At 45.3% G+C, this 20078-nt stretch overlaps 1 protein-coding gene across 5 annotated transcripts; it reads left to right on the forward strand.

Moving 5' to 3' along the window:
• Positions 1–5759: 5759 nt before the first annotated feature.
• Positions 5760–19711, forward strand: HEXIM2 (HEXIM P-TEFb complex subunit 2). Of its 5 annotated transcripts, none has more exons than XM_051994895.1 (3): positions 5760–6087; positions 8230–8350; positions 9880–19711. In XM_051994895.1, exon 3 carries the CDS (start codon positions 9958–9960, stop codon positions 10681–10683), a length of 726 nt encoding a protein of 241 aa, XP_051850855.1. In that variant the 5' UTR covers positions 5760–6087; positions 8230–8350; positions 9880–9957; the 3' UTR covers positions 10684–19711. The 5 variants fall into 5 exon arrangements, with proteins under 5 accessions (XP_051850855.1, XP_051850850.1, XP_051850851.1 ...); XM_051994890.1 differs by lacking the exon at positions 5760–6087 and adding an exon at positions 6778–7157; XM_051994891.1 differs by lacking the exon at positions 5760–6087 and adding an exon at positions 7168–7432.
• The last annotated feature ends 367 nt before the right edge of the window (positions 19712–20078 follow it).

A 20078-nucleotide genomic window follows, 5' to 3' on the forward strand; every position in this document is an offset into this window, starting at 1 on the left:
AAATATTAAAGGTTTATTTTGGTAAATAGTTTTTGCGTTTTCAATTCTCCTTCTAACATGACATCATACAGCAGTACCAGCAAATTGTTCTATGATGGCAAAATGACAACACTGCCCTCTGGCTTTGCATACAAAGTAGTATTGGTTTTCTTTTCTTTTTTTTTTTTTTTAGTTTGAGTGTTAACAGTTAACCTTTGGTCACAGGGCTTATAAATAGAAAAAAGGCAGGTTGTTTAGATATTATTTTGTTAGCACTGAAGAATGAAGTCTTAATCTTGAAAAGAATTTAAATCTATTACCTATAATAAAGAAATCTATGGTCAACTTTTAGCAGAAATTTAGCTGTTATTTAGTTTTACCTATCCAAATAACTTTTGAATGATTTTTACTGAGTCATGCAATCTCCCCTATGAATTTTGCTCTTGGAATACCCTTTACAGATAGGAAATTCAATCTGGAAAGTTTTGTATTATAATTTTAAATTTCCTTAACCAAGATACAAATACCATAACAAACTTTCAAGGTAGGAGCTACATATAATATTTAACTAGTTATAGCATTTTTTAGCAAAGAGACAGTTCATCAACTTAATTATCTGTTCTAACAGGAGATTACACTGATAAATTCACAAATGATACTCAAATCCATTCTAATTAATAGACCCTCTAAACCCCCCCCCTTTTTTTTTTTTTGGAAGTCATAGGACATTTAAAGTGTTAGAACTTCTAAATTTTTTCCCTTCCCTTAAAAACAATGGATTGCAAAGTATGGTACAAGGACCATATGAACCCAGGAAATCCCTGAGGGACGAGTTGTCAAAAGATTTTATTTGCCTATTGAAGCACTCTCTTTTCCAACTATATAGCTTGAGGTTAGATTTTCTTCATATAATTAACCAAAACAATATTGTAACAGATTGGAGAAGCAGATAAGGTAACCAAATGTCTTCTATAAAGCCAGGCATTGAGATTTGCAAAAATATGCAAAAGAATGACATTTTCTAAACTTATGTTGTTTTTCATAAAGTATTAATACTCAGCAGGTTATTTTAAATTAATATTTTAAAACTTTTCTAGTTACCAATAAAAAATTCTCTGGGATCGTCAACAATTTTTGAGAAACTGGAAAACTGCTGCACACTAGAAAAGAACCATTTAACCTTTTTGGTGACTATCAAACTGGCCAAGGAATATGCAGGTTTGTGTAAGCTATACCCTAAACATTCAACGGTACCAACCATTAACTGTGACCCCTTGGTGCAATTCTGAGCTTCACTTCCAAACCAAGCCAGGTAATTCTGGGCTAGACTGTGATTCAAAGAGATTCTCCAATTACTAGCTTGTATGTTGATCATTTTATAAGTTCTTTTTGAATTCAAGTTTCTTCAATTCTCTGGTTGTTCTTAAAGGAGAGGAATCACAGTAAGAATATTATATCCAAAATATAAAGGGACCTTATGACCAAAAGCCATTCCTCTGGAAGAGTTAGGATATGAAAAAGAAAATTGTCAATAACCACATAAAACATGCTCCAAATAACAAATAATTGAGAAATGAGAATGTAGCTATCTGAGATTTCACCTCATATAATGTTAAATGAAAAAATGATAAAAATTGAGAAGGGAAGAGAATGACAGGTACACTGATACACTGTTGATGGAGTATTATGATAGAAGTGTTAGTCCAATTATTCTGAAATCCATTTTGGAATTTTGCAAGAGAAGTGACTCAACTGTCCAAACTCTTTGGCACAATTACTGGTAATATACCCAAGAAAGTCAAAGACAGGAAAAAAAAAATAAGATGCAACATACAGAACATACCAAAAGTCAGTACAGTTTTAAGTCCACTAAGACTTTGGGACACATTGAACCAAAATAAACATAACACTTTTGATGGCAGCAAAGAAAGTGCTCCTTAATTGGGGAATGACTGAAAAATCTATGGAATACAAAGGTGATAATATCTTGCGCATTTTTCCCCCTGCAGGGTCACACAGGTAGAAGGTGTTAAGTATCTGAGGGCAGATTTGAACTCAGGTCCTCCTGACTTCAGGGTTGGTGCTCTATCCACTGTGCCACCTAGCTGCCCTTTTGTGTTAGTTTAAAAAAAAAAAAGACACGATGTCAGAAAAATGTGAGATTTGCATGAACAAACGCAAAGTGACAAAAGCAGAACTAAAAATATTCCCTTCAAATGGAGAGATCTCCCTAAGAGGAATTTAACTCTTAATGGAAAATATGAAACATCCCTTCATTTGTAACAGCTGAAAAATAGATGACTAGAACTGAGTATTATACACATTGCTGGATTCAGTCATTTGTATCTTTTTGCGGGGGGGAGAGAAAGGGGGTCACAATATAGGATTCAAAGGAAGATGGGCTTGGAAATAATTGATTTATAGACCAAAAAGGTATCCAAAAAATTTTTAAGATCATTGTAATGAATCAGGTTATAGTTCTGACTATATCACTACAAGTTTCATTTGGCAACTGGTTATCTATGCCCTAAGTGTGTCAGGATCGAATGTAAAATGTTTACAGTTTTCAAAGTGAGTCTTATTAACATTTGAAAAGGAAACCTCACAATGAACTGTTATTTTTTGGATTCCTTCTGGTCTTGGAGCTTTCATTTCTTTAAACATTTCCCCAGAACATAAGATTTTTCAAAAAATTCCTTGACTGAAGGACTAGTACAAAAGCCCCAAGGCTGGGGGTGGGATAAGGGAGGACTCGAGAGATGTAGGAGTATAAAAGGATTGAAAAATTCACCAACCCATATTGAATCAGATTTGAGGTAATTACTAGTTCCTTCCTGAAGCCAGGGATCACTTACAACTACTAAGTACTAAATGTGGTAACACCGTTTTTTCATAAAATGGACATGTAGCACAGAAGACCTTCTGGTAGACTAGATTGTACTGAACAGGGGCTTTTCCTTTTTTTCCCCTGAAACAATCAGGGTTAAGTAACTTGTACAACAGGGGCTCAACCTGAAATCCGTGCTTTCAGAAGATCTATCAACTTGGATGTAAAAAATACATCTTCACTAATCTCAAATTTAAATTTATCATTTCCTTCAATTATAAACTTTTAAAAGCACATTATTCCGAGGGGGCCTATAGATTTCACCAGACTGTAAAATGTTCCATAATATAAAAAGAGATTAGAATCCTTGTCTCTAGAAGGCAGCTGATTCAATCTTGGCCAGCTGTGTTGAATCCTGGAGAACTGGCCATCCCATTCTGCTCATGGTAGACAAAAAAATGGTAGAGGTGAAGTGGGAGATCATTTTGATACATTAATTTTAGTTTTTACAATTTGCTCTTGAATAGCATTTTCCCCCAAAGGAAAGGTTTACTTAATTATGATAATTTTTGTAGCAAAGACCATTGGTGGACACCAACAGGAATAATCATAATTTTCTAATGAACCTTCTGAATATCAAAAAATCCATTGGAGTTATTACAAGATTGTATGGTTTAGCATTTTAATATATGATCATTCCCTCTAGAGAGAAAGTATCAACAGCAACATTTGGTTCAAAAATATTTTAAGGGGAAAAGAGGAAAAATTAAGTAGGGAATTTTTCTTATCTAGTTTAATGTGTAAAGTGTTAAAAAAAAAAATTCTGTATCTGCAGTGAACATAAAATACACTCCTTAAAGACAACACCAGAGCTATTAAGAGTGCTTAAAACACTTTCATTTAAGTAAACCTAATAAAGACAACTGTTCACTAGGACTTTTTACAACAGATCAGGATAGAAAATAAAAAATGACTTTTGAAGTCTGCACATTCCTGAAAAGCCTGCTCAGCCCCAAAACCTTTGCTATTGAAAGAAATGCAGATGATTCCAAACTCAATGTGGGGTGTGGAGAAAATCATCAGTACTTATTAAAACCACAAAATCTTTGTATAATTTTATAGGAGATGGGGGAAAGGGGGATCCAGGGGTAAAAGTATTTTGAAAAAAATCAAATATACAGCAAAGAAATATTAAGTGTTGGAACTAAATTGTTCTTTACTACCCATCTTGATGCTGAAGAGGATGCTGGAAAAAAAAAATCAGTCTTTTTGCCATTGGTCAGCATCCTCTATTTACAGGTAGCTCCAGGGTTATAGGACCTCAACATAAGGTAGTGAGCATTTTTCATAGTGAGCATTTTTCACAGGATTTAATAGCAATTACTAACACTAATGCTGAACTGACCTTCTGATGCTGCCATGATACTTTCTTAAAGCAGGCTACTGAATTGCCTGAATGACCTTTGTATCATTTTTAAAAGCCCCTAAAATAATGGAACACTGGGTGAACATTAGACTTGGCACCAAAAAGAGCAGTTTGGCTTCATCTTCAAAATAAGGCACCTAGCCAAAATTAAGTTGGTAGCACAGAAATAGAACTCAGAGTTCTTAACTACCAGTCTTAAGCTTTGTCCATTAAAAAGTTTCATTCTAGTTTTCCTACTGAGGTTTTAGAACAGCTTACTGGTTGACCTCAAATACAGTCATGTGGGTTATGGTTTCCAAAAATGATCAATAAATGTCAGCACCTAATAGTGTGTGTACATGAGTAGATGTGAAGTCAAATATAATGGTCATCCCTTGCTCAATTCATGAATTACTGACCACCTATATAGATGATCCATAAGGGAACTTCTTAACTCTAAAACCCCCAATCCTGCAGAATCTTTTCTTAATAAATCTTTTTACCCTGATACTTATAAACTGATACCTAAGCAGGAGCCAATTGAGTTCAATTCAAGATAACTACTCTCTATTTAGTGGAATGTTTGTTTCAAAACTGGATTAAAATACAAATCTTGTTATTTAGCTTTTGTGGTTGTTTCAAGATTTCCTTTGGAAATAATTTTAGGAGATAAAGAAAATGGCTAAGATTAGAGCACCACTAGTATCCCTCTCAAAAAATAGTAATAAAAAAGAACCAATCATTTATTTTAAAGATACCATAGGAGCTATAAGCTTCAATTCTGAGCTCATTAAGATTACTTTAGTATCAAAGCCACTGGAATGATTAGTTTCTGATTATTCCTGGTAATGAGAATTAAACAGAGCACTACAGGCTTATCAGGCAGTAACTCTCAATTCCAGCACTATTCACACATCAGTCACCCAGAAAATCTTTCTACCCTGGCATCAAATTAACTATAACTTTTAAATAACCTGTTATTTTAGAATATCAAACATTACAGATTTACTCTGTGCCTGGCTTTCAAGATAATCTTCTTTGCTTCAGCTAGTGATGCCATGTCCAAGCTTTACTCTTTAGACAGATGATGCAGTAGCAATACCATTGAAGCAGGGAGGGGGGGAGAGAGAAGACTGAAGGGAGGGCTTATCATGCAGTTGCCACCGAGAAGAGCTCAAAAAATTCTGTTTTCCCTTATGTGGCAGCAAAGGCTGGATCGAGATCATGAAAGCAAGAGATACTCCAGTGACATATACTGCCGGTAAAAAGCTCCTAGTAACAATGAAACCGATACCACAAAATACTTCCCAACCCACAGCCCTAAACCTAGTTTGGTAAAACGGAATTCTTTAATGGTAAAACGCTGCAGAGACTGGATTGAAATAAGTAATTTTCTTTCCCCACCCCCATCCCTTATTCCTAAACCTTTCTCTAAGGGCTTTGGGTCGAACGTTCCACTCAGATTTCAAAATGCAAACAGATGTCCCATTGGCCAAGGAAAACGGACAGCTACGTTTCATTTCCTAGACGTGCCGGAGCAGGGTATTTTGTTTTTTTGTCTCCCATATTAAAAAGGGTTACCAAGACCCTCCTCCCAATTTCATTTGTAGTTACGTAGGTGGATGTTATTTGGGAAGGGGGGATGTGAGGAAATCAAACTTTCAGGGTCATCCCGTGCCCCTCCACCCCCCCCAAGCTGGTTCTAAGCAGACATGGGGAAATGTTCAGAGAAAGCTGGGGTTGGACGGGGATGGAGGGGGTGGGGTGGGGTGGGGTGGAGGTCCTGCCCGGAGCGTGCTTGGAGATCCCCCAAGCAGTGGGTTCCAGAAGGTTTCCAACCGCCCCACCCCTTGGCTGGCTCCAGGAGGGTTTCGTGGTAGGGAGGCAGCTGCACTGGGCTGGCGGGCGGGGCAGGGGCCTGGGCGCGGGGCTGCCCCCGGAGACCCTCCCCAGGCCGCTAGGCCTGTCCGCGAGGGCCGGGGGAGCGCTGCGAGGGCTGGGGACCCAATCGCGTTTCACCCCCGCCGCCCCGCTCCGGGTCGGAGCCCTCTCCTAGGCCCCTGGTCAATCGGCGGAGGCGCAGGGCGGCCCGGGGCTCTGTAAGGGGCGAGGCCGCAGGCCCGGCCCTGCCCAGGGGTCGGTCCTTCTTCTCCACCCCCTCCCTTTCTGTCCCCGGGGGCCGCTCCCCGCCATCCCCTGGAGCAGCCCCCGTATGGCCAGGCTTCTCCCCGCGGCCGGCCCGCCCCCCCACGGGGGTCCTCTCACAGCGCAGCGACTCCCTCCGCTACCTCCTCCCAGCCCAAAATGGCGGCGGCCCGGACTCTTCCTCGCCCGCCTTCCCGGCCTCCTCCCTCGCCTCCCCTCCCCTCCCCTCCCCACCCTTCTTCCCTCCCTCCCTCCCGGGACACGAATCCCTCCGCACACGCATGCGCCCCAGGCGCGTCCCGCCAGTCATCTTTCAACCTTTCGCTCCCACCCCCATTCCACTTTCGGATCTATTTCCAGTCCAGGAACGCTTAACTCCATCCATAGGCTCTTGAACTGGGTCGGGAAAGAGTTGTTCCCGCCTTCAATTCGTCACCAACGAATGGTGGCAGAGACGGGCATGGCGACGAGGGCATTTGACCAATCAGAGACTCAAAGGCGGTGCGCCTGAACTGGGACTGCTGGGTTTTGAAGTTCTTAAGGCGTGGTTGTGGAAGTGAACGGGATTCTGTTCCTCTTTTTCTGACTAGATAAACTACAATCCCCAGCAGGCGTCACGGCTTACGGTCTCCCCACCCACCCCACCCTCGTTCCCCGACGTCCTCGCGCTCTTGCGGCTTGCTGGGGCTGTTGCTGAATTCTCTGCAAGATACAGGGCTTAGGCAATAGGAATTGCAGACAGGAGGCTGCTACGCAGACACCGAGCCGTTGTCGTGCGTGGCAGCCCTTGGCAACAAATAGGTCAGTTTACGTTTTCAGAGCTCCATCTTCAACCATCTCGTCATCCTGTAGAATTAAGCCTCGCCATCCCTTCCAGGGGATTGGGTGTTGTGGGGAATGCAGCTACCTAATGCACGGGGTTTTCGCTCTGAACTTTCAGACTCCAGTTTCTCCTCCCCTTTCTCTCCACTTCCGGTGCCAGGGGCCAGGAGCAAACAGGGCCTGGGCCTTGCTAGCATGGACGCCGACGCCTTTAGCCATGCTGGCGATGGGCGAGGCCGAGCTTCCTGGAGAAGGTGGTTTCACCTCCTCACCCCCCAGTCAGAAAGAAGTGGTCTCCGTGGTCACGGGAGCCCCGTCAGCGGAAGTGTCCCCTGAGCAGTGGGATGTTTAGCCTAGTCCTCACCCTAGGCTCTCCCCGTGTCCCCTTTGTTGCAACCAGACCGGATCCTCGCTTAGGAGGCTCATCACAATCCTCTCATCTCGGTTCCCTCTTGTTCTGTTGATTACTGTTCCTCCCCTGACCTGAGGTCCCTCGGTTTTAATTTATTACCCACCCTCTACCCAGCTCCTTGCCGTTGTTACCTCCTAGTATAGGGTGGTGCTAACGGGCAATGTCTGGGCGACCTCCATGCCAGTTCCACCCACTTCCCCCTTAAACGTTGCGCATATGGAGAAATGTCATGTTGGGTTAGCAGTGCAAGGAGGACGTGGTCATCAGCTCTTGGCTTGCGGCAGATATCCCCACTTTACCTCCCCACCCCATGCGAGTCTCTAGTGTTCTGCAATTAGAGGGTTAGAAGGGCTTAACCCCGGTGTTTGTTTGGGAAATCGGCCCTGGGGAGAAATCGGGCTTGTGAGCCCAGTTTATGTGACCCTTCCTCAACTTGGGTGTGGGAAGAAGCTGGGATGATTTCCCTCAGGCCCCAGGTCATTCTCAGTCTTCTTTCTGCTTTGGCTCTCTTCAGGCTTACCTGCCACAAAATGGCTTCCTTTCCCTTTTCGGAGGGAGTCCCAGGAGACTGGGAGGGAAAGGGAGGAAAATCTGCCCTTGAGCTTAGGGATAAGGCGTTTGTTTTGTTCTCCCTTACAGCAAGACCTTCATAGAGAAGCTTCTGCTCCAATAGGAGAGACATCTTCCTCCCATCACTACCCCCAAATCTCCTGGAAGAAGGAGCCTTCCTGAACCCGGTGCTAACCTGGAGGAGACAGAGGTAAGAGAATGATCCAGACCCAAGTCCTGACTTTGAATGTCTGAAAGGGACGGACACTTGATAATGTGTAGCGCATCCCCAGAACATAACTCTGGAGACCTGGCCAGGTGTGGGAAAGAGCAGATCACCCCATTTTGTGGGGGAGGGGGCCAAATCCCACAGGAGTGGTGTCTCTGAAGTTTGTTTTGGATTTGAGGAGAGTTAACTAAGGCCCTGGAGACCTGAGTTCAAGGCCAGACTGTGCTACTTAACTGTCAGAGTGACTTAGGGTAAGTCACAGCCACTCCAAACTTCAGTTTCCTCCTCTGTCAAATGAGGGATTTAAAATAAATAATAAAAGAAGGAATTTTCAGTCTGTGATCTGTTACGTTCCCTTATATGTATATAAAAACATGTCTTGTGATGTTATACAGTCCTCCAGTTTTTGGCCCCTCTCCATCCCCTTGTAGAATTCCCAAAGCTAAATCATCTCCTGACGGGGAAACACCCCTCTCCCCCTTCTACCACATAAACACATAATCCAGCCCAGGGTTCATATTTAATATTAAATTTTTTTTGGTGGAGGTATTGGAAGAAGAAAAAAGTGCCACAGTAGGACATTTAGAGGTATAAGGCTAGCTTGAAGTGAAGGAGCTAATTTGCATAGGGACACTCGTCTGGAGGGCTTGGAAAAAGGTGATATCCTAATATACCTTACCTGACTTGCTTTTTCCAGATGAGGAAGTTCCAAGTTGTCATTTGGAAGGAACCCTTTTGATAGAGATCATATCAGTTCCTCTGAATTCTTTTCTATATGTTAAAATGATAATTAATATGTTGTTGAGAACCTCATAATATCCCCATACTCATATATCCCCTCACTCAGTCCTTCTAGCTCCCCTCCAGCATCCTTAAGGACACATCTAACTTTTTCAGCATATTCTCCCATGCAGAGGCTTGCACACACAAATTTATATAATCTATTTATCTATATGTTGTATTTACAAACACTCAATGCACGCACATTGAGTATCCTCATATGCACCTTATATATTCACTACAATGCAGTTTACATCTTGCACACATTCTCTTCACAGCAACATAAATGAGGGAGTGCCTCCTTATTTGACAGACACTTACTTAGCTGAATAAATTATTTCCTAGTCTCTCATACTCACAAAATACCCTGCCTCATTATTTGTTTTCCTTTTCTCCATCCTGACAGTCACCACTACTCACTGAGGAGGATTTTGCTGCAGAATCACCCTTCTTAAAGAAAATAAACATCTGCTTTCAGCCAGCCCAATTCATCTTTTTCTACCCCCAAATAGAATTCTGCTTGCTCCTTGATTTCTTTTTTATTCTCTTGCCCTACTTTTTTTTTTTTAACAAATTTATTTGCATGTTTCTGTACCTATTTTCTTCAAATAACACTTGCAGATTTTGAATGCCCCTTCTTTGCAATCTTTTCCTGTCCTAAGGCCACAGGCCAGTCAATGTCTAATTGTCTCATTTCTCATACTGCCCCTCTCTTTTCTCCTTAATCTTAGAACTCTGGGAACCCCTTCAGCCCCAGTATACCACCTGAGCCCCCTGACTCTGGTGGCTGTCGGCTCCTGACCCCTGGGATGGATAGCCCATCAGAATGGAAAGAGCCGGCAAAACCCAGCAATGGCAGCAATGAATCGAATGGAACATCCCAAGCCAAGAGCCCAGATTGTGGCTCTGCTGAGGCATTGGGTCGAAGGAAGCACAGGCGGAGGTCCTCAAAACGCAAAAGGCATGGATGGCGGCCCTACCTGGAACTGAGCTGGGCCGAGAAGCAGCAAAGAGATGAGCAGCAGAGCCAGCGGGCCTCCAGGGTTCGAGAGGAGATGTTTGCCAAGGGGCAGGCTGTAGCACCCTACAATACCACTCAGTTCCTGATGGATGACCATGACCTTGAGGAGCCAGACCTAGGGAACCCCCAGGGAGCCCCCCACCAGGGTTCTGGATGGGAGGAGGAAGATGGGGGGACTGGGGACATTGATGGGAGAGGGAAAGCTCAGGGAGAGTTTCTCCAGAGAGACTTCTCAGAAACCTATGAGCACTACCACGTAGAGAGCCTGCAGGGCCGGAGTAAGCAGGAACTGGTGCGGGACTACTTGGAGCTGGAGAAGCGGCTTTCGCGAGCCGAGGAGGAGACACGGAGGCTGCAGCAGCAGCGGAACCCCCTGGGCCCGCACCCCTGTGAGCGGGCCCAGGAACTGGCAGCTGAAGTGGAACGCCTGAAGATGGAGAACCAGAGGCTTCGCCGGGAGAATGAGATGTGGGGCCGAGAAGGCAATGGACCTGGAGAGAACCCAGGCTCCTAACCCCCCCAGGGTGGACTCAGAGGGAGGGAGAAGAAGCTGCCCAGCACTGTGGCCCAGGGGTGCCCCCCTCCGGCACACTCTGGAGCTCAAGGCCTGGGTCTGGACAGGGACCGTTGGGAGCAGAGTTCCAGGTTTGAACTTCTCCTTCTTTTTCCAGCATGCTGCCCCACCCAGAGTCGAAGTTCCATGAAGACAAGTTAAGTTTGTTTTCTTGCTGTCCCTTGTTCTGTTTTTTTTTTTTTTTTTTTTTTTTTTTTTTTCTGTAGTAAAATTAAAGTGTCTTGATGAGGGCAAAGAGCAGTTGGGTAGAAATTGCACCATAGACTCTGCTGGGACCCTCCAGATAGCCTTGTGTGATGGAGACATCTTTAGGGTTGGGTCATCGGGGGAGTGCTTTGTTTCCTCCATGGGAAGGAGCAGAATGTGAAAGCATACCCAGACCCAACTTGTCAACCTCCAGGTGGGATGAGAATTGTTCTACTGGGACCCCACCTCAGTCCCCAAGGAGGTCTGGCTTTCTCTGAGCTAATGGATACTTGGGCTAAGACTTATTGAATGGGACTTAGGACCAGAATCACTTCTTTCTTAGGTGATGGAGAGAAACCCAGGTAATGATCTACTCCATCCATTCCCCTAGTGTTCCTTCAAGAAAATGAGGCTGATATCAGAACCTTTGCACTATGCAATGATAATAATAATATCTAGCATTTAGAGAGTGCTTATTTTGTGTCAAGCACTGTACTAAGTACTTTACAAATATTGCCTTATTAATTCATCACAATAATCCCGGGAGGTAGGTGCTATTTAATATTTAAATCCAATTTAATGATAAAAATTTTGTGGCAAGCAGTGGTTAAATGACTTTCCCTCAGTCACTTAGCTAGTAAGTGTCTGAGTTAGGAGTTGAATTTCAGGTCTTCCTAACCCCAGACTTACTATTTACCATGCCACCTAGCTGCCAGCTATGCAAAGAGAGATTAGAATAAACTGAGTAACCTGGACTTCCTTGCTTGCCTTCCCCTTACCATTTGGAGATTACAGGTATATTCCATCCCTTGTCTTTTGACATGCTTTTTAAATATAGGTCCCTAGGAAATTAGGGAAGCCCTAGAAAAGGTGGTCTACTCTACAGAAGTAGAAAGAGGTGACAATTACCCCTTAAGTCAATTGGCAAACATTGATTAAATGCCTACTGTGTGACAGGCATGGGGATGCAAATACATTCAATGAAACGTTCTCTTCTGGCAAAGATGCTGAGATTTTAATGGGGAAGATCCTTGGTACGAACTTATATGGGGATCATTCCATTCACAGTTGAATGGGCAGCATTGGACTACATGCTATTTTTATCATCTCCATAATCGGTCCTGATCACCTTGTCTGAATTAGTGCACATAATTGAGAGGAATGGGAGGGAACAGTGAGGTTATGGTCGGGTCTGTTCCTTGGGTGGAACTTGATTGTTGGCTCAGGACAGAAGAGCAGCAAAAACAAGGTCTGCTTTTTACCTTTGAGATCAGCCCCTCCTGGCAGAGCCCTCCCTTTCAGGATCAGGCTATTCTGGATTAGAGGGATGGCCATGAGATTGAAAGCTGGCAGGGGCACTAAATCCAGTACTCTCATTTTATAGATCAGGAAACTGAAGCCCACCTGGGTTTAAATGATTTGCCTGAGATCACAAGGCTTGTAAGTGCTATCAGGATTTGAACCCCAATCTGCTGGTAACTCAATCACATGCTTTCCACTGTACTACTTCCACTCCTGTCTAGTTGTTCCTTTAAGACCTATTGTAGTAATCCTTTCAGAATGAGCAATCAGCCTATTCCCAAAAAAAGGGCCGAAGGTTTACTTTAACTCTTGTTCTAGCCAAAGCAGGAGATTGACCCAGTTCCATACCCTGAACCCCCCAGATAAACTCTGGAGAGACCTGCCTTCTCCTGAAGGTAATTAGGGAGACTGTATTGGGCAAGAGACAGCTCAGAAAAGGGAGATAATTGGAATTGCTGACGAGTCAGTGGGTCATCTGGTGCTGAGTCACCCAGCACTTAGACACTGGTGCTCTGCTACCTACCTGGGACAGTTTTCAGGATGGTGCACTGACCTGGTGGCAGATCCTCTCACTGGAGACCAGAGCATCAAAGGTCATTCTCTCTGGGTTCTCCAGACAAAGCAAAGCTGTACCCTTGGGAAGAAATGCTGGGGAAATATATATTCTCCCTTTGTTCTGTGGCCATACCTAAACAGGGGACTTTACAGAGGAAAGAAGGTGGAGGAAGAAGCTATCCCTGAGGAGGTGGGGATGGAGACTTGACTTTGGGCACTGAGGAAGTCTGATAGAGGTAGGGACTGAATGGCAGAACAGTCTTTACCCTGAAGGAATTATGGTTGAAAGAATTGGCTGAAGCTAGGAAGGGAGAGAGTAGGGGAATTAACAGGGGATTTAGGTGAGTGTTTATGAGGTATTAGAAAAGGGCTGTAGATTAAGATGAGTGGGATGGAAGTGGAGCTGAAGGGTAACTAGACAGGACCCCAGCCCCTATCTAAGTAAGATGTCGTAGGGATTAAATTGTGCTCTTTAAAAGGAAAGCTTTCATTAGCATTGGAGGAGGAAAGGTGAGTTGTTTGGTCCTTAGCAGGGTAGCCAAGGTTACAGGAAAGGAGGGACCAGCTTGTTCTTTCTCTGCCTCCCACCTCCAGGCCCACACAAACACTTACCTTCCTTCTCTCTAGCTTCCTGAAACAACCCCATTGGGAAGGTGGTTAAAGTCCCCCCCCTCCCACCTACATGCAGCAGCAGAGGCCATTGCTAGACTCTTTTTAACCTGCTTGTCTTCCTTTGAAGGAAGACCAGCTAAGGGAGGTCCCTTCCTGACCAGGAGACTAGCAGACATCCCCATGCCTAAGTACTCCTCTGACATGGACCAAGCTGGCTTGCCCTGTTCTCAGTTCTCCCAGGGTTGAAGGGGAGCAGAAATGATATTTGACAGATTTCCTTCCAGGAACCTGATTTTAGGGGGCTAGGCCACCAGAATTCAGTGTGTGTGTGGGGGAGGGCTTCTCTAGAAAAAAAAACTTGGGCATTGAAGGATCCTATAGATTATTAGTATTGTTATTAACCTGGACTCTACTATCTATTGACAGATTTTTTAGGGGGGTGCTTATAAACTTGGATGGGATTACATTTTATTTTTTCCTTCCATCATTATTTAAAAACATTTTGTGAAGAGGTCCATGGTCAATGATAATACAAGATTGGAAGATAGGTAAGGGAGGCTATGAGAAGAGAGGGGTTTTTTTGTTCAACACTTTCTTCATTTTAGAGACATGAGATTATCATTCCACTAAACTAGCAGAGATGAGTACTCTGAGAGAACATTTAACACCCACCACTGTGAAGATGACCGGATGATGGCTTTTTTTTAATGTTTAACTAGCTGCTCCATAGGTGGGGAAATGTAAATCAGCCCTCATAAATGCAAAGAAAAGCTTTGTAAGCTGAAATTGGGGTTTAAATGAAACTCCTTATAAAGTCTAGCTGGTTAAGCATAGCTCAGATTAAAACTGCAACCTACTCATACACCTCTTTGGGGTTTTGAAAAACTCTCTGCTATGCAGGAACTTCCATCCTCACAGCAAGACTGAGAAAGCTAAGTGACTTTGTCCAGAGTCACACATCTAAGTCTGACATGGAATGTGAACTTAGGTCTTCCTGATTCCAGGAGCAGTGTGGTCTTTTTATTCCATCAGGGGATCTGAACTACAATTCTGGTTTTCAGTTGGCCCCCATCCCTCCGCCCCACTCCCTCTTCCTATTCCCTCTTTCCTATTCCAGCTCCCTAAAAACCAACCATTGTTCTAGTCTCAGGCAATGTATTGAAGACCCAGAGCCCTAACCTCTTTCAGCAAAATAACTTATTGAGGAGAGGCCAGGGAAATCCCATAGAGTTGGGAGATCTCATTTTTTTCCCCCTTTCTGACCCATTGCCCTTTCCAGAGAGAGTCTCTACCATCCAAGTGGCTGCCCTTCTCAGCCTTTAATTGGGAAGTATGGAGATGCAAAACAAGAGAACCCCCATGATATTTACTGGTGGTGTGCCCCTCATTTATTTTTGTGGGTCTTAGACCTGTATTATACTTGGATATAAAATTACAGGGTTGATGTCAGATCTCAAGGACTAAAGTCCAGGCCAAAAGATTCCTGAATTTTGAGAAGCTCCCAAACAAAAATCACTCTGCTCTAGAAGTTCAACAGAAATGGGGGTGGAGGGAAGGAGAGACCCCCTGGGTACTCCACCGGGAATAAAGTGCTTACAAAGAGATAAAAGAGGGTTGAAAGGGAAGCAAGGGCAGTAATGGTGGAAAGCAAAAAGGAGACCGTCTTGCCTCCCTGGGAGGAATATCTGAAGAAGGACTGTGGGCATGTGGAGGCAGGTGTGTGAATGCTTAGACACGGGCACTTGTGCACACACTTGTCCATGCCAAGTGTGACCATGCAGGGCACTGGCCCTTTAAGTGGGGGTGCCAGGAACAGGCCTGCCTTTTGCCACAAATCCAGGGCATACTGGGCATGTGCAAGAGAGCCTTAGTCCTGGTGGGGAGGGAGGCAAATGGGTTCTGTGGGCTGCCAGTCCTGACTTCCCCCACCCCCTAGCCTTCTACCTTCCTGCCTGGCTGAAAAGGCTGATGCCCTTTTCTCCTCCCAGATTCCAGGGCCCCAGCTCTGCCCACCAGTGATCCAGAAACCGTCTTGGATTTGGGGGCAGTGAGATCTCTGATCCATCAAGGACCTGAGAGGAGGCAGCTGCCCAGGAGAGGGACCTCTGCCCTCCAGTTTTGGGGGGCTGTGGAGCTGCACCCAGGCGAGCTCCTTCCCCCTGGCAGCCCCTTGCCCCAGGCACATGTAGCACATGGAATTCATGTACAGGGCCACCTGCCTGAGCACATGCTGCTTCTCCTAGGAGTGGGGGAGGGGGCCGCCTCCTTTTCTGCTTTTTTTTCTCCTCTAGTCAGTAAAATGACGTTAGGAGAGGCAAACCTATCTGTCAGCACCAAAGCTAAAGAGGCATGGCCCTTATTTCCCTCCCCTCCCCGCCCCCCAGTACCATGGGGAGCTTCCACTCTAGGGGAACGGTGACAGACAAAAAATGACGGGGGCGGCCGGAGCTCTGCTGCAGGAATCATCTTCCCAGAACAGCCCTCCTCATCATGTTTCTCTCCAGTAAAGAACCCACTGCAGCTCCTTACTAGAGACTGCTCAATGGCCCTACTAATGTCTTCTCCCAGCCCTCCTGGACCCTAATTTCCATGTGTGGGCCATTTCTTTCCTTAGCCAAACCTGTCCCCATCCATCACCCAGCTGCTGAGCTTTCCCTTGTGCTAACCCCCCACATTCCTCCCTCCACCTTCTCCCCTACCATCTCTTCCGTGCCAGCTCTAGAACCTGCATACCAAAGGCTGAAGGGACCTTTGAGGTTTTAAGTAAATATTTCATTATCAGCTCAGTCAAACCAAGAACCCCCCACACACACCCCCACACACACTCTTCTGCCACTTCCCTGTCCCTCCTTCCCCCATCCTGGGACTCCTATTGCATTTCTTTTGCTTAGCCTGGCATTTGATCCTGGCATAGGAGCTGTGTGCCATGGTAAACAGGCACCCCAGGAGTCAGGGGTGGGGGGGAGGAGGCCGTCGTTTGAGAAGGGAGTGGGGAGAGGGGCTCTGCTCTCTAGCCTGACCCAGCCTAGTCTCCATCTCTGTCCTGCACCTAACAGCTGCGGCTTCCTGGCCTTTGATGTTGGGGAACCTTCCTTCTCCTCCATGGTCCCCTCCTTTCTTCCTGGGGTCCTCCTAGGACCAGAGAGCTTGATGTACTTTTTAATTAGTGGGAGCAACAGCCCGAGGCACAATGGCCTTAGTAGGTGGAGGGCTGGATTGAGTTGGAGTCAGAAGACCTAGCCAAACTCGCTAGCTAGATGGCCTCCCCCCACCCCCCCATGCACCAGGTGTTCTTTTTTCTGACCTTAAGCTCCCTCACCTGTGAAATAGGGACAATTATGCCCCAGGTGTGGAAAATGGCTTTGTCCATCTTGAGTTTCCATGGCAGTGTGAACCATTGCAAGGATTTCTTTTTACCAGTCCGGGCTCAGTACGGGTCTTCAAATCAACCAGCTTTTATTAAGTACCTACTATGTGCCAGAGATCTGATAGAGAAATGGCAGACCCCTCCGCATCTTTGCCCAGAACACCCCCCAGATGCGGCCACAGAGTCAGATTGAACATGTACCAGCACCGGGCTAAGTACTGGGGAATTCAAAGAAAGGTTAAAGACATTCCCTTGATCTCCGAGAGGTCATGGTCTAATGGGGGAGGCAACATATAAACAGCCATGTTGAAACAAGTCATTCAAAATCATTTGGAGCTAATCAACACAGGGAAGGCACAGGCACTTGGGGGACTGGGGAAGGATTCCAGCTTTGATGGGAAGGAAGTCCAGAGGCAGGGGTAGGGGCTAGGGGGCTTGGGAGAGTTTAGAAAAGGACACTGCATTGGGAGTCGGGGCAGATGTAGGGTGTCAGAAAGGAGCATTTAGGTAAGGCCTGCTACGTGCCAGGCTCTGTGCCTTTACCAAGATTGCCTCATCGGGTCATCACCACAACCCTGGGGGGCAGGGGCTGTTCTTATCCCTGTTTTACAGTTGAGGAAACTGAGGTTAAGTGACTTGCCATGTTCCTGTAGTTAGCAGATGTCTGAGGCCACATTTGAACTCAGATTCCGGGCCTAGGTCTGTTCAATGAATCTTGAGTTGCCTCCTTAAGGTAAGAGGGGACAAGGATATGGAGGGTTTTTAAAACCAGAGGATTTTACATTTGATCTTGGAAATGACAGGGAGCCACTGAAGTGTACAGTGCGGGGAGAGACCTCCAGCGGAAGCCCAGTTCTGGGTAAATTGCTTAAGCCCCCAGGGGCCCGATCTCCTCACCTGTAAAGTAAAGGTTTTCTCTGATCTTTCCTTACTAGTGCATTTGGGGGGAGGGATGGAGGTGGGGGGCTATGGGCCGTTTGCATAAATTTGCATTGCATTCCTTTTTCTGGGGATTTTATCATTGGTATTCTACCCAAGCTGATCTACACACAACCTGTTTGTACGTATGTGTGTACTGGCATATATGTATGTTTGGGGGGGTGTTGTTGCTTAAGCCTGGAGCTGAGGACCGGTGGGGGGAAAGGGGGGAGAAAGTCTCCCCCCATGCTCTTGTCTCCCATTGGAGATACTGTCCGCCTTCTCGCTGGGGGGAAGCAGCTCAGCCCCTTTCTCCATCCCCACCCCCTCCAGGTCAGGAGACAGAAAGGCCATTGTAGACTTGGAGAGAGCCGTGGGGGCAGGCCCAGGCCCAGGCCCCAACTGTTTCTGGCAAAGGGACAGCATGGGCAGCTGGGCCCCAACTGGTTCATCTTCTTTTCCTGGCTATACCCGAGGAGATTGCTTTGGCCTGTCTGACCGTACTGCCTCCCCCCCCCCCCCCCCCAACTCCCACTTCCCTGATGCTGGCCCAGAGTGCTCTACCAGAACTGGACTGAAGCCTTTGGAGGCTTGGTCTTCAGGGCAGCGGCCTGAGAGAGTGGGCCCGAGAAACTAGAGGGGCTCTCCTCTGAAGGCCCCCCACTCTTGGGATCACAGGGGTCTCTCACCTTCTCTTTCCAACTGCACATGCTCACCTTTTGTGATTCAGAAATTGTTACAGTTCGGAGAAATCTCAGGCTACAAGCTGTAGGCAAATGAGGTAAATTACAGATACCCCAGCTCTGTTGAAGCTTCATTCTCTAGAATCAAAACCTCAGAGGTGGAAGGGACCTTGGAATTAAGTTATTACCTTTATTTCTGGGCTATCAACTTTCTTTCCCTGGTCACCGATCTTCTATATATGTGCATATATGTTTTCTACATATGTACATATATGTGTGTGTGTGTGTTTTACCCTATTAGATTATGAGTCCAAAGACAGAGGCTTTTTCACCTTTATATTTGCATTTCACCAGACACATAGCAAACCCTCGGTAAATGCTCTGAAGTCAGACCAATCAGCACTTGAATAGGTAAATTTCCTATTCACCAAGGGAACACAAAGGCTGTTAGACTTCCCTTGCAGACCTCAGGTGACAGACAACTCCTTACCTACTGAGGCATCATTATCTATCTGTTGGGGAGGGGCATAGTTGTGATTTCTGGGCAGGTTTTCCTGCAATGTTTTGTCCAAATACCTTGCATGCTGCCTCGTACTTCCATTTATTACTTCCAGGCATCTTCCCTGGGGGGTGTGCTGATAATGTTTAACAAATGGCTCTCCAGAAAATGTATTCAACCCATCAAGTTTAATCTGAATTATTACCATTTTCTCCACTATCTTAAATTTAGACAATCAATAAAACAATAAATCCAGCTCTGATTGTAGTTGATTTCTAAAGTATAAATGCTCTCAATGAAAATTTGAAATCAACTTGTTTGAAACATTTCCTGCATAACACACCTGACTTATTGGTCATCTTATTCCTTGCCTTGATCTTACACTCTATGGATTAGAAACCAGAAAATGCCCCAGGAATCCTAATCAATTCAGTTTGGGCTGGACTGGGCTGATAGGAAAAAGCAGACTCAGGTGGGGCCGCTCTATCTGCCTGGCCCGGGCCTGGCCCACCAGACAGGCTTTTAGCCACTATGAACCAACTGTGTCCTTTCCCCTGCCGACACCTGTGCCTGCCCCCCACCCTCTCCTTTTTGCTCTGGGAACTGTAATTAAGTCTATACAATCATTGCTTCTGGGAAAGGGCATATCAATCAACTTTCCTAAGGCTCCACTAAGTGAGTTGCCAGACCCAAACACCCTCTCTTGGCCACTCCTCCTCCATATATTTTGTCTCATCCTATTAATGTCAACCCAATGACAGAAACTTTCTCACTTTTATGTTTGTCTCTTTCTGGGCACATAGTAAGCCCTCAATAAATGCTTTTCCTTCATGGCTTCCAATGCAATTCCTTGTTGACAGATGAATGAAAGAATGAATGAAAAATATTAAAGGCCTACTATGTTCCAGGCACTGCTCAGCACTGCAGATGTAAATCCAAGCAACCCCTTAGGCTGCTCAAGAGACTAAAATATGTACACACACCCATACCTACCTACATATATAACACGTAGATGTTTGTTGAGCAGTCATTTTTACTCATGTCTCCAACTTTTTGTGACCCCACTTGGGAATTTCTTGGTAGAGATGCTGGAGTGCTTTGCCATTTCCTTCTCCAGCTCATTTTACAGATGAGGAAGCTGAGGTAAGCCCAACTAGGTCACAGGAAGTGACTGAGGCCAGATTTGAACACAGGAAGATGAGTCTTCTGACTT

This window comes from Antechinus flavipes, chromosome 4, assembly GCF_016432865.1.
Source record: "Antechinus flavipes isolate AdamAnt ecotype Samford, QLD, Australia chromosome 4, AdamAnt_v2, whole genome shotgun sequence".
Classification (NCBI taxonomy): Eukaryota; Metazoa; Chordata; class Mammalia; order Dasyuromorphia; family Dasyuridae; genus Antechinus; species Antechinus flavipes.